This window comes from Chiloscyllium plagiosum, unplaced genomic scaffold, assembly GCF_037043375.1.
Source record: "Chiloscyllium plagiosum isolate Xiang-an unplaced genomic scaffold, Cpla_swu_hap1 HiC_scaffold_2, whole genome shotgun sequence".
Lineage (NCBI taxonomy): Eukaryota > Metazoa > Chordata > Chondrichthyes > Orectolobiformes > Hemiscylliidae > Chiloscyllium > Chiloscyllium plagiosum.
The window spans coordinates 49,955,410-49,969,275 of NW_028270140.1; the positions used below are offsets into that span (position 1 = coordinate 49,955,410).

The window sequence follows — 13,866 nt, forward strand, 5'->3', positions numbered from 1 at the left end:
GCAATTTAGTTTGGCCAATTCACCTGACCCTGCGGGTTCAAGTCCCGCCTCAGGCGACTGACTGTGTGGAGTTTGCACATTCTCCCCGTGTCTGCATGGGTTTCCTCCGGGTGCTCCGGTTTCCTCCCACAGTCCAAAGATGTGCAGGTCAGGTGAATTAGCCATGCTAAATTGCCTGTAGTGTTAGGTATAAGGGTAAATGTAGGGGTATGGGTGGATTGCGCTTCGGCGGGTCGGTGTGGACTTGTTGGGCCGAAGGGCCTGTTTCCACACTGTAATGTAATCTAATCTAAAAATCAGCAACCCTTTCTCTTCCTACTTGTCTAAAGTATGAATACCACACTTCATCCCTCCTCCCGCCAGATATGGGAATCAGGCTCTGCCCAAATTCCCCAAGGCATACCTGGATTAGGAGAGAACCCTGGGGTCTCTTGCACAACTTGTCTGCAGTTCTGGTAGTGCCCACTGTGGATCAGATAGAATGTCAGCTTGCCAGGAGATGGCATTCCCCAGTGAGAGGTATAAGGAGGCTCGATTTTCTCACTCACAGTGTTTTACTGCTGCACGATAGACTTGGCCCAAGCATGTCAGCAAGCTCTCAACTTTTCATCTGGGAGTCTCATCCCCTAAGTTTCTACCAAATGGTCTTGGGATAGAGTACTGCACTGCAATGTCTTATGAGACGTTATGCTGATTTGTGTTTTCAGTGAAGGAAAATGGGAGCATTTCGGGCAGCAGCTGGAGTTATTCATTAAATTAGCAATACGATAGAATATAAATGTTGTAACTGTAAAGGAGATTAATTATTATTGAACAAAAAGCCATTAAAAGAGCAAAATAAAAAATACATACCTTGTCTAATGTTAATGTTCTAACGCAGTAAGTTGCCAGTTCAACTGTATCCTGCAGGGTAACTTGGATTAATCCAAAGGTTTCAGTTCCTCGCGATGGCCAATACTGGTCACATTTTACCTGTAAAAATAAGTATATTACTGTGTAGAGGCATATTTGCAGATAATAAGCAATGCTGATAAATGGTTTGTATAAACTACATTTTTCCCATTTTATTGCTGTGGTTTGTTAATCAACTTGAAGTCAAGGTGATGAATACACTGACTTTGTGAAAGAGTCAATCATCTGTTTTCAGTCCATAAGAATCTGGTCAGCAGTGAGTGTTTCCAGTTGTAGATGGATTATCTAAAAGTCACAGGCTTTCCTGTCTGATTGTCATTTAAAGGCTCTGAAGGTATGAATAGAAAAGTGCTTATCTTGGTTCATAAGTACAAACATTAAACTCTACCGAAGGTAAAGGGTTCTTGGGCCCTCGAGTTATGGAATATGGGGGTTTTTACTGAAGCACAAGCCTTGGCAAAACTTTCACCTTGTCAGTGAGAGCTGACATTGATGTCATTAGACAGGGATAGCATCTTACATTTTGTGTCTATTCTTCCAAAAATCCAAAGTGGCACCAACACTGGACTGATCCCAAAGATGACAGAAGTGACATTTGGAGAGAGATTGGATTGGTTAGGTCTATATTCAATGGAGCTTAGAAGAATGAGTGAAAAGCTATGAAATTCAAAAGAGGAGTATAAGGGTGAACGCAGGGAGGATGCTCTTGATGTCTGTGGAGTCCAGAACAGGGGTCATAGTCTAAGGATTAGGCTAGGCTATTTGAGGTTGTGATGAAGAGAATTTTCTTCACCAAGAAGCTGGTGAGTCTATGAAATTCGCTGCCACAGAAACCAACTGAAGTCAAAAGATTTATTGTTTTCAAGAAAGAGAAAAGTTATAGTTCTTAGAGCTAAAGGAATCAAAGTATGTGGGGAGAAAGCAGAAATAGCATATTGAGTTCCATGATCACGCTGAATGGTGGAGCAGGCTCAAAAGCCGAACAGCCTGCTTATGTTCCTACTTTCTCATTTTCTGAAAGATCCAAAGAAGCCTAGTTGCATGGACTCAGGATGGAGAGCTGGAAATACATTTTTTGCTTTACAGTATAATGTAATGTGCATGTACAAAGCAAAACTGTGAACTTGCACTCAAAGAAAACCTACTCCTTTCCAGAACAAAGTTACTCACCGTAAATATTTACTTCCACTTTACACTTTGTGATAACAGACTGCATCCAACATGATGACTGCTTCTTTATCAAACATGTTGGAAGTATAAAATAAAATCAGAAATTACTGGGAAACACAGGCCTGTCAGCATCTGTGGAGAGAAAGCAGAATTAACGTTTCTAGTCTACTGAGTTCTGAAGAAAGGTCATCAGACCAGAAACGTTAACTCTGCTTTCTCTCCACAGATGCTGCCAGACCTGCTGCGTTTTTCCATCAATTTCTGATTTTGTTTCTGATTTCCAGCATTCACCGTTTTTTTTTCACATTTTGTAATTCTACATAACTTGGCTATGGGACAGTTCACCTCCTGAACTACAAAGATGCAAAATATTCCAGAGGTGCATGTTAAACTTAGCAGCATTAATCCAAAAATGCAGTGATTTCAGGAACCCTGTGCTATCTGTTTGAACAAATGAATCTTCAAGTTAATGTGCACTAAACAGCTCAATCACACACCCACTCAGGATAATAAAATGACAAAATGCATAGACTAGGCTCTTTCCCGCAAAATGTTAAATGGGTCAGTATTATCATTATATGACTAGAATTACAGGTTTTGCTGAAGAGCTGTTGTTGTGGAATTCCATTAAATTTATAATACCAAAGTTTTTTTTAGGAATATCTTTTTAATGCCACTACAGATGTTTAAAAATATAAAACGTAATGTGTTAATCATCAGCTTCCTGTAACAGGAAGATTTCAGGCAATAGCAAAAACAAACATTGAGGGTCAGCATGTTCTGAGCATGAAGTGGGCAATAATTTATGCTATATTCTTTGTTTTTTTTTCTTTGCAATTGTGCACAACATTCCAATTTGACATTACCAATTCAATTCTAACAATACAGCCATTTAATGCATTCTGTCTGTGCAATATTTGATAAGTAACGGTTTGAGAACCTCTGCACTGTGATGGAGACTAACACCATATTGTCACATTTTCTAAACTCTTCATACACTTATCCTTGCTCTTTCCTTTATATTGTGGATTATGTGCATCTATTTTATAACAGAACAAATATACTTTCTAACAGAACAAATTTACAAATTGAACTAAAAGGGAACTAAAGACAAATTAATGATTAATTTTAAAGGAATTCTACTGATTAATTTATCATTGTTGGATAGTTACCTTTTTCCAAGTGTTGCAGTTTTCTGATTGGAGCTGATAAATTATGACCCATATCCGTCATCAAATTAAGTGTTTCCTCATTTTAAGGCAAATATTTCAAGATAAAGAATTTAGGGTTGCAACAAACATGAAACATTATGTGCTTACCACTTGTATAATGATAATTTATTAAATTTGTACAAGCTGGAGTTACATAATTCTCTTTTGAGAGAGGCAGGTCAAGATGTCAGTCATATGTCCTGCCCTTCATTGTGGAAAGAAAAATGCCTTTGTTATAACTTCCGGTAAATAAGAGAGTAGTGATTTATCCAGGTCTATGAGCTTTCCTTTGTCACGCTTGTTGGACAGTCAGCATCTATCTGTCATGATAGGTCAGTCAGCCTTGTTATCCCCCTCTCTCTCTGAAGTAAAATTCTAAAATCAAATGTCTTCCACACTGTGACATTTATGAGGACCAACATAACATCCAAATAGCAGATAAATTGGAGTAAAAAAGTCTCATCCTACAGATCAGAAAAGAGTAATGCCAACTCAATGAATCTTATCTGGTCACTTTGAGCCATGTTACAAATACAACTTGACTTTCACTCATAAATAACCACAAGGAAATCATGGACGTGTGTGTGTGTTCAGGGCTAATGCCACCCAGAGATTTGTGCAGAACGTAAGGGTTCAGCCTTTCCAACATAAAACAGCTGGCCACTTCCGTCAGTGTAGCTCTGGTACCCACAATGAAGCAGCATCCAATGGTCTATTTTGCAACTCTGTTGCAGAACAAATTGTAACACTTCTCGTCTACGTGCTGTAACGGATGTTCAGACTGCATTGATGCAATCTCAGCTCTCTGCTGGCGAACTTCTTACTGCTACTCTTGTGCCAATAGATGACACTGTACAAAATGAGGTTCAGAGTGGTTGGGAGGGTCAGGGATCACATTGCTCCAGCAACTAGCTTACTCTGAAGATTGCCTGCAGATATTGTCCACTAGTGACAAGCTTCCTCCTCCCACTGCAAAGTCTGTGCTTATTCTCAAAGTCAAGAGAAATCTAAGATACACTGCACTCATATCTTAGAATTGTTATGATGTAGAAGGTCGTCATTTCACCCATCGTACCTGTACTAGCTCTTCAAACATGTAAATTTATGTAGTGCCAATCTCTTTTTTACCATACAATTGCACGCTAGTTCAATCCAAATAATTCCAATGCATTTACACCTGGCTCCACCACATTTTCAGGCAATGCATATCCTAACTACTCACTGAGTGAAAGAGATTTCTTTCCTCATAATATCTTTGCTTCATTTGCATATCAATTAAAATCTACGCTCTCTCATTCTTGTTCATTTTATGAGAAGAAATAGTATCATCTGGTCTGTGTACACGTTGATAAGTCACCAAAAAGATTATCTCTCCCCAGAGACTGTTCCAGCTTCACCCAACTGTAGAAATCATACAAACCTCAGAAAACTGCAGGAACAGCTGGAAGAAATAAATGATCAATTAATCTATTAAGACATAGTTATTCCTTGGTGAGTATCCATTCATGCTGCTTAACATGTGCTCAACTGAAGTATTTAAGCGAGGCCCATAACTGTGCTGTGACACTCCAAAATGGTAACATGGCATCTGAACTGCTGCCAGGCATCATAAAATTCCAAAGTGCATATAGAGGTCATTCAGCACATCGAAACGCATCCCATCCAGAATCAACCCCCCAACCCTCTTTACATCACCCCACATTTACGATGGCTAACCAACATTACCTGCACATTCCTAGATAGGATGGGGCAATTTAGCATGGCCAATCCACCTTGCATCTTTGAACTGAGGGAGGAAACTGGAACACCCGGCAGAAACCCTTGCAGAGAACGTACAAAATATACACAGTCTCACAAGGCTGGAATTCAACCCAGGTTCCTGACACGATGAAGCAGCAGAGCTAATCAATGTGCCACCATGCTGCCTGATGTTTTGGATCATGACCCAATACTTGTAGCTAATATTAGCAATGCATTCCCCACGACCTTTACCATGATAGCATCCAGAGTACATCATGGATACTATCCATAGAGTCACAGAATCATACAGCATGGAAAAAGACCCTTCAGCCCACCTTGTCCATGCTGACCAGATTTCCTAAATTGAGTTAATCCCATTTGTCTGTGCTTGGCCTCTATCCCTCTAAACTTTTCCTATCATGTACCTGTCCAGATGTTTTCAAAATGTCAATATTGTACCTGCCTCTTCCATTTCCATTGGTAACACGTTCAGTCAATGCACAACCTTCTGTGTGAAAATGCTGCTCTCCAGGTCCCTTTTAAATCTTTCCTCTTTCACCTTGAATCTATGCCTTTCAGTTTTGGATTCCCCTACCCTGGGGAAAACATCTTGACTATTCACCTTATCCTGCCTCCCATGATTTTATAAACTTCCAAAAAATCACCCCTCAGCCTCCAGGGAAAAAGTCCCAGCCTATTCAGCCTCACTTTATAAAGCAAACTGTCCAGTCTGAGTAACATTCTTTGAATTTTTTTTGTACCTTTTTCAGTTTAATAACATCATTGTCATAGCAGGGCGCCCAGAATTGTATGCAGTACTCCAAAAGTGGTCTTATCAATGTCTTGTACAGCCATAACATTATGTGTCACCTACTGTACTCAGTGCTCTGACTGATGAGGGGAAGCATGCCAAATGTCTTCCTCACCATCCAATCTGTGACATCAATTTCAAGGAACTGTGTATCTGTGCCCCTAAGTCTCTCTGTTCAACAGCACTTCTCAGGTCTGAGCATTGACTGTGAAAGTCGTGCCCTGGTCTGTCTCCCTAAAATGCAAAGTCTTACATTTATCTGCATGAAACTCCATCTGCCATTGCTTGGCCCCCTGGCCCAGTTGAGCAGAATCCCATTGTAGTCTTAGATAACTTTCTTCACTGTCCACTGCACCGGCAAATTTGGTGTCATTGCAAACTTATTAACTGTGCCTGCTATATTCTTTTCCAAATCATTTATATAAGTGACAAAGAACATGGGAGCCAGCATTATTCCATGGCATGCTGATCATCACAATCCTCCAGTCTGAACAACAACCTCTACCACCATCCAAATAAAAGCAAATTACTGCGGACGCTGGAATCTTGTCCAGTGCTTTCATGTGGCGGCACATGGCCCTGAGTGTGGCTTTTAGGATGCGGCGAGAACAGCAGTTGTTTAAGAGAAAATGCTGGAAAATCTCAGCAGGTCTGGCAGCATCTGTAAGGAGAGAAAAGAGCTGACATTTCGAGTCTAACTGACTCTTTGTCAAAGCCCTTTTACTATTTACTAAGACTCGCTTCCACACCCATATTTCCTTCCTCAGTGACTGTCTTCGCCTCCGACTTACTCCACGTGGATTTCAACTCAAATTCCACCCTGCATGCAGCCTCCAGGATTATAGGTACTTGCACGATATACAACATTTTTCCAACTGCTGTTCTCGCCGCATCCTAAAAGCCACACTCAGGGCCATGCGCCGCCACATGAAAGCACTCGACACCTCTCTCCAGCAGCACCGACTTACTCTATCTCAAAGCTGTCCTGGTCCACAGTTTCATTTCATCCTTCGTATTATTCAATGCCTTAACTCCAAACTTTTCCTGAGCTTTGACAAAGGGTCAGTTAGACTCGAAACGTCAGATCTTTTCTCTGCTTACAGATGCTGCCAGACCTGCTGAGATTTTCCAGCATTTTCTCTTTTGGTTTCTCTACCACCATCCTCTTTGTCCTACCATCAAGTTAATTCTGTACCCAATTGCCTAGCTCTCCTTGGATCTCATGTGATCTAACCTTACTAACCAGTCAAAGACCTTCCACTGATCTGTCTTCATCTATCTGTTTGGTCACCTCTTAGAAAAATAAATTCAATTAAATTTGTGAGACATGATTTCCCATGCACAAAGCCACGCTGACTATCCTTTATCAGTCCTTGCCTTTCCAAATGCAAGTAAATCCTGTCTCTCAGAATCCTCTCCACCAACTTACCCATCACTTAAGTTAGGTTCACTGGTCTGTAGTTTCCTTTCTTTTCCTTGCAGCATTTCTTAAACAATGACACAACATTTGCCACCCTCGAGTCTTCCGACACCTCACCCATACCTGTCAATGATAGAATGCCTCATAGCACCCAAATAAATAAAAGCAGATGGTACTGAGTCTAATTTTGGCTCGGACATAGGATTGCGGAAACAGTTTTGGAAGCTGACTCAGAAATCTGCTCTCTCATTCAATGCTTCAAAATAAATAAGAGAAAAAATAGCAAAACAAACAATATCTTGAAATGAATCCACAGCACCTCTATTTTGAATTATACAAAATGGGTCAGACCAGTATGTCTCATGTGTCAATGGTGGTGGGGAAGGTGTAGCTGGGGGGTGTAGTTGACCTTGGTTACAGTATCCATATGTTTAAACGATTTATTATATTTAGGCCATCTTTTTAAAGAGTGTTGGGATAATTTAGTCCACAGATGTAAGCACACTATTTTTGGTTGGACATGTAACTCTGGAATGTTTGGAATGATTAAATCTCAATTACCCAATGGTTGGCCCTCAGTAAAGCTACTTGGCTAGAGATATCACACATCTGCCTATCCTTTTCTTTAACAATTATAGTTGCTGGAGGGAATCCAATCCTTTCTTTGAACCAAAAATAGAAACATAGAAAATAGGAGTAGGAGTTGTTCATTTGGCCCTTCAAACCTACCCCACTAACCAATGCAGTATCCAGTTCCTGTATTCTCCCCATATCCTTTGATCTCTTTAACCCTAAAATGAGTATTTTGCATCAATCTTTACTATGGAAAAGGACATGGAATATATAGAATAGATGGTGACACCTTGAAAAATGGCCATATTACAAAGGAGGTAGTGCTGGAAGTCTTGAAATGCATAAAGGTGGATAAATCCCCAGGACCTGATCAGCTGTACCCGAGAATTCTGTGAGAAGCGAGGCAAGTGATTGCTGGGCCTCTTGCTGAGATATTTGTATCATCAATAGTCACAGGTGAGATGCCGGAAGACTGGAGGTTGGCTAACGTGGTGCCACTGTTTAAGAAGGGTGGTAAGGAAAAGCCAGGGAACTATAGACCAGTGAGCGTGACGTCGGTAGTGGGCAAGTTGTTGGAGGGAATCCTGAAGGACAGGATGTATATGTATTTGAAAGGCAAAGACTGTTTAGGGATAGTCAACATGGCTTTGTGCGTGGGAATTCATGTCTCACAAACTTGATTGAGTTTTTTGAAGACGTAACAAAGAGGATTGATGAAGGCAGAGTAGTAGATGTGATCTATATGGACTTCAGTAAGGCATTCTACAAGGTTCCCCATGGGAGACAGGTTAGCAAGGTTAGATCTCATGGAATAAAGGGAGAACTAACCATTTGGATACAGAACTGGCTCAAAGGTAGAAGACACAGGGTGGTGCTGGAGGGTTGTTTTTCAGACTGGAGGCCTGTGACCAATGGAGTGCCACAAGGATCGGTGCTGGGCCCTCTACTTTTTATCATTTATATAAATGATTTGTATGCAAGCATAAGAGCTATAGGTAGTATGTTTGCAGATGACACCAAAATTGGAGGCGTAGTGGACAGCAAAGTGGGTGACCTCAGATTACAACAGATGGGCCAATGGGCTGAGAAGTGGCAGATGGAGTTTAATTCAGATAATGCAAGGTGCTGCATTTTGGGAAAGCAAATCTTAGCAGGATTTATACACTTAACGGTAAGGTCCGAGGGAATGTTGCTGAACAAAGAGATCTTGGAGTGCAGGTTCATAGCTCCTTGAAAGTGGAGTCGCAGGTAGATAGGATAGTGAAGAAGGCGTTTGGTATGCTTTCCTTTATTGGTCAGAGTATTGAGTACAGGAGTTGGGAGGTCATGTTGCAGCTGTACAGGACATTGGTTAGGCCACTGTTGGAATATTGCATGCAATTCAGGTCTCCTTCCTATTGGAAAGATGTTGTGAAACATGAAAGGGTTTGAAAAAGATTTACAAGAATGTTGCCAGGGTTGGAGGATTTGAGCTATAGGGAGAGGCTGAATAGGCTGGGGCTCTTTTCCCTGGAGCGTGGAGGCTGAGGGGTGATCTTATAGAGGTTTACAAAATTATGAGGGGCATGGATAGGGTAAATAGGCAAAGTCTTTTCCCTGGGGTGGGGGAGTCCAGAACTAGAGGGCATAGGTTTAGGGTGAGAGGGGAAAGATATAAAAGAGACCTAAGGGGCAACTTTTTCACGCAGTGGGTGGTACGTGTATGGAATGAGCCGCCAGAGGAAGTGTGGAGGCTGGTACAATTGCAACATTTAAGACGCATTTGGATGGGTATATGAATAGGAAGGGTTTGGAGGGAGATGGACCGAGTGCTGGCAGGTGGGACTAGATTGGGTTGGGATATCTGGTCGGCATGGACACATTGGACCGAAGAGTCTGTCTCCATACTGTACATCTCTATGACTCTGTACATCTAAACCCTTGATGAAAACATTCAATGATTTGGCCTCAATGGCTTTCTTTGGCAAAAAAGACAGTCAAGAAAGGGTGAGAGGTGGCTCGATTATGTTGTTGTTATTGTCAATTACCCTCCTCTGGTTTATTAAGTTCTGCCACAGAATAAATACAATGGTTTTTCAGTAGGTGGCAGAGTCTCTGAGGGCGAAGGAGTGTACACAGAAATATTGACTGAGATTTTATATTTGCAAATCATGAATGCATTGATACATACGTAAAATTGAGCATGAAAATGATGCTGATGAATCAAAATGCAGGTTTCACAAAATAAAGTGTGTGAATGGTCTCTATTACTGATTTTTTTTAAAAAAAGGCCATTTAAAAAAGATCATTAATGGGCAATTGAACTTGAGCCAACTGACTCGAATATCATGTTGCCCTCACCATAATATGTTTGGTGTGGGCAGAAAGGTGAGAGAGAGGAGCCTGCTTTATTAACACATAAGAAGGGGCAAGAGTGAAGCCATACAGTCTGTTTTGAAATCAAACCCCACCCCACCCCAAAATGATAGTCTGTGTTTGAAACTACCAGCCCAGCGTCCAAACACCACTCCATTCCTGAAAGTGTCTGATCCCTTTCTGTTCAGAGACCTTGTGAGTGATCGGAGCCTAATACCAACAATGCTCTTTGTGGTTTTACTGTTCGTCCAGGTAGTACCTGCCACTGAGTGGTGGGAATATCAGAGGCCCTGGCCAGCAGCTTTCAAGGGTTGGACTTTCTCTCTCTGAGGGGTTAGAAGTCCCATTCTCTGCATTTTCAGGGCTCCTGGAGCATATTTTCACTAGTAAGCAGTCCTTTTGTATGTCATATAGTTTGCAACATCATGTTTCTACCAGAGGGGATGGGTTTGGAATGCGGGGTGGGAGGGGGAGGAGCAAAATGTACCTTTTCTGCCTCATAAAATTCACCCGTCTACCATCAAAACTATGCGAGTGTATCTGATTTGCAAATGGATTAAAAACTGAACAGCTTTTACAGAAACAGCCTGGTTGTTGTTTTGCAATCTGTGCGTCCACACCACCATAATAAAAATTTGTGGCACAGGAGGAAAGCAGACATATCAACACTTGGAATGCTGCCCAGCCTACAGCAGCTCCTCATGACATTTGTGTGAATTATTAATGTAGTCTTACTCATTGGAAAGGAATAAAGATGAAAACTATTAATTGTTGCACTGCTGGAATATGCCAGAACACTGCACAATAGGAAAACTAAAAGAGAGTTCTCAAAGAGCCAGAAAAGTCGTGTACAAAAGAGAATGAAGCTTATATAAGTCAGGTTTGCAAGAGTATCTCACCTGAGACAAGAAACACTTAGCAGAGACAACATCATACAGTGAGGAGGGGAGGAAGAAAAACAATGATTTTGAAGAAGTGATGTTGGATATATTGAAAAGAAGCACAACAGATGGTGAAAATCAGCTCCAAGCTGATGGACATGTGGAGAGAGCTATCGAAACAGAAGACTGGGTTATCAGTTTTGGATTTTCATAGACTCAGTACAGAGACTTATTTCTCCACCCACTCCTGCAACGAACATTTGATACCACCCAGGAAAAGACTCATCTCTCTTCCCATAAAATGGTATCAGAAACAAACTTCAATAATCACTGTTTTTCATATCAAAGAATAATGCATCTATATTTAAATTTGTTGGTTTTCATTAAGATTGAATTAAATTAAAAAGTGTTCTGGCTAATCCAAGCAGCCATCCTAAATAAATTGAACATTATTAGATGCATTAGTGCTGAGACAGACTGATTTATGAGGCAGGTACAAACAATGACTGCAGATGATTGAAACCAGAGTCTAGATTAGAATGGTGCTGGAAAAGCACAGCAGTTCAGGCAGCATCCGAGGAGCAGTAAAATCGACGTTTTGGGCAAAAGCCCTTCATCAGGAATACAGGCAGAGAGTCTGAAGGGTAGAGAGATAAGTGAGAGGAGGGTGGGGGTGGGGAGATAGTAGCATAGAGTACAATAGGGGAGTGGGGGAGGGGATGAAGGTGATAGGTCAGGGGAGGGTGGAGAGGATAAGATGATACGCAGGTAGGACAAGTCATAAGGACAGTGCTGAGCTGGAAGTTTGGAACTGGGGTGAGGTGGGGGAAGGGGAAATGAGGAAACTGTTGAAGTCCACATTGATGCCCTAGGGTTGAAGAGTTCCGAGGCAGAAGATGAAGCGTTCTTCCTCCAGGCGTCTGGTGGTGAGGGAGCGGTGGTGAAGGAGGCCCAGGAGCTCCATGTCCTCGGCAGAGTGGGAGGGGGAGTTGAAATGTCGGGCCACAGGGCGGTGTGGTTGATTGGTGCGGGTGTCCCAGAGATGTTCCCTAAAGCGTTCTGCTAGGAGGCGTCCAGTCTCCCCAATGTAGAGGAGACCGCACCGGGAGCAACGGATACAATAAATGATATTGGTGGATGTGCAGGTAAACTTTGATGGATGTGGAAGGCTCCTTTAGGGCCTTGGATGGAGGTGAGGGAGGAGGTGTGGGCGCAGGTTTTGCAATTCCTGCATTGGCAGGGGAAGGTGCCAGGATGGGAGGGTGAGTTGTAGGGGGTGTGGACCTGACCAGGTAGTCACGGTGGGAACGGTCTTTGCGGAAGGTGGAAAGGGGTGGGGAGGGAAATATATCCCTGGTGGTGGTGGGGTCCGTTTGGAGGTGGCAGAAATGTCGGCTGATGATTTGGTTTATGCGAAGGTTGGTAGGGTGGAAGGTGAGCACCAGGGGCGTTCTGTCCTTGTTACGGTTGGAGAGGTGGGGTCTGAGGGCGGAGGTGCGGGATGTGGATGAGATGCGTTGGAGGGCATCTTTAACCACGTGGGAAGGGAAATTGCGGTCTCTAAAGAAGGAGGCCATCTGGTGTGTTCTGTGGTGGAACTGGTCCTCCTGGGAGCAGATACGGCAGAGGCGGAGGAATTGGGAATACGGGATGGCATTTTTGCAGGAGGTAGGATGGGAAGAGGTGTAATCCAGGTAGCTGTGGGAGTCGGTGGGTTTGTAAAAAATATCGGTGTCAAGTCGGTCGTCATTACTGGAGATGGAGAGGTCCAGGAAGGGGAGCGAGGTGTCAGAGATGGTCCAGATAAATTTAAGGTCAGGGTGGAATGTGTTGGTGAAGTTGATGAATTGCTCAACCTCCTCGCGGGAGCACGAGGTGGTGCCAATGTAGTCATCAGTGTAGCGAGGAAGAGGTGGGGAGTGGTGCCGGTGTAATTACAGAAGATCGACTGTTCTACGTAGCCAATAAAGAGACAGGCATAACTGGGGCCCATATGGGTGCCAATGGCTATCCCTTTGGTCTGGAGGAAGTGGGAGGATTCGAAGGAGTAATTGTTAAGGGTGAGGACCAGTTCGGCCAGACGAATGAGAATGTCGGTGGAAGGGTACTGTTGGGGACATCGGGAGAGGAAGAAACGGAGGGTTTGGAGGCCCTGGTCATGGCAGATGGAGGTGTAGAGGGATTGGATATCCATGGTGAAGATAAGGCGTTGGGGGCCGGGGAAACGGAAATCTTGGAGGAGGTGGAGGGCGTGGGTGGTGTCTCGAACGTATGTGGGGAGTTCCTGGACTAGGGGGGATAGGACAGTGTCGAGGTAAGTAGAAATAAGTTCAGTGGGGCAGGAGCATGCTGAGACAATAGGTCGGCCAGGGTGGTCAGGCTTGTGGATCTTGGGAAGGAGGTAGAACCGGGCAGTGCGGGGTTCCTGGACTATGAGGTTGGAAGCTGTGGGTGGGAGATCTCCTGAGGTGATGAGGTTCTGTATGGTCTGGGAGATGATGGTTTGGTGATGGGGGGTGTGGTCATGGTCGAGAGGGCAGTAGGAAGAGTGTCCTTGAGTTGGCATTTGGCTTCAGCAGTGTAGAGGTAAGTGCGCCAGACTACCACTGCGCCCTCCACCTACTCCAAGACTTCCGCAATTTCCCTTCCCACGTGGTTAAAGATGCCCTCCAACGCATCTCATCCCCATCCCGCACCTCCGGCCTCAGACCCCACCCCTCCAACCGTAACAAGGACAGAACGCCCCTGGTGCTCACCTTCCACCCTATCAACCTTCGCATAAACCAAATCATT

The 13,866-nt window shown here is 43.3% G+C and overlaps 1 protein-coding gene across 25 annotated transcripts in view; it reads right to left on the minus strand.

Moving 5' to 3' along the window:
* The window catches only part of LOC122562121 (receptor-type tyrosine-protein phosphatase delta), a 2,484,958-nt gene that overhangs the window by 52,288 nt on the left and 2,418,804 nt on the right, over nt 1-13,866 (minus strand). For all 25 annotated transcript variants that reach the window (XM_087996666.1, XM_087996678.1, XM_087996656.1 and 22 more), the window contains one exon: nt 853-972. In XM_087996666.1, coding sequence (XP_087852792.1) covers nt 853-972 — 120 coding nt within the window. The remainder of the gene's footprint in view (nt 1-852; nt 973-13,866) is intronic.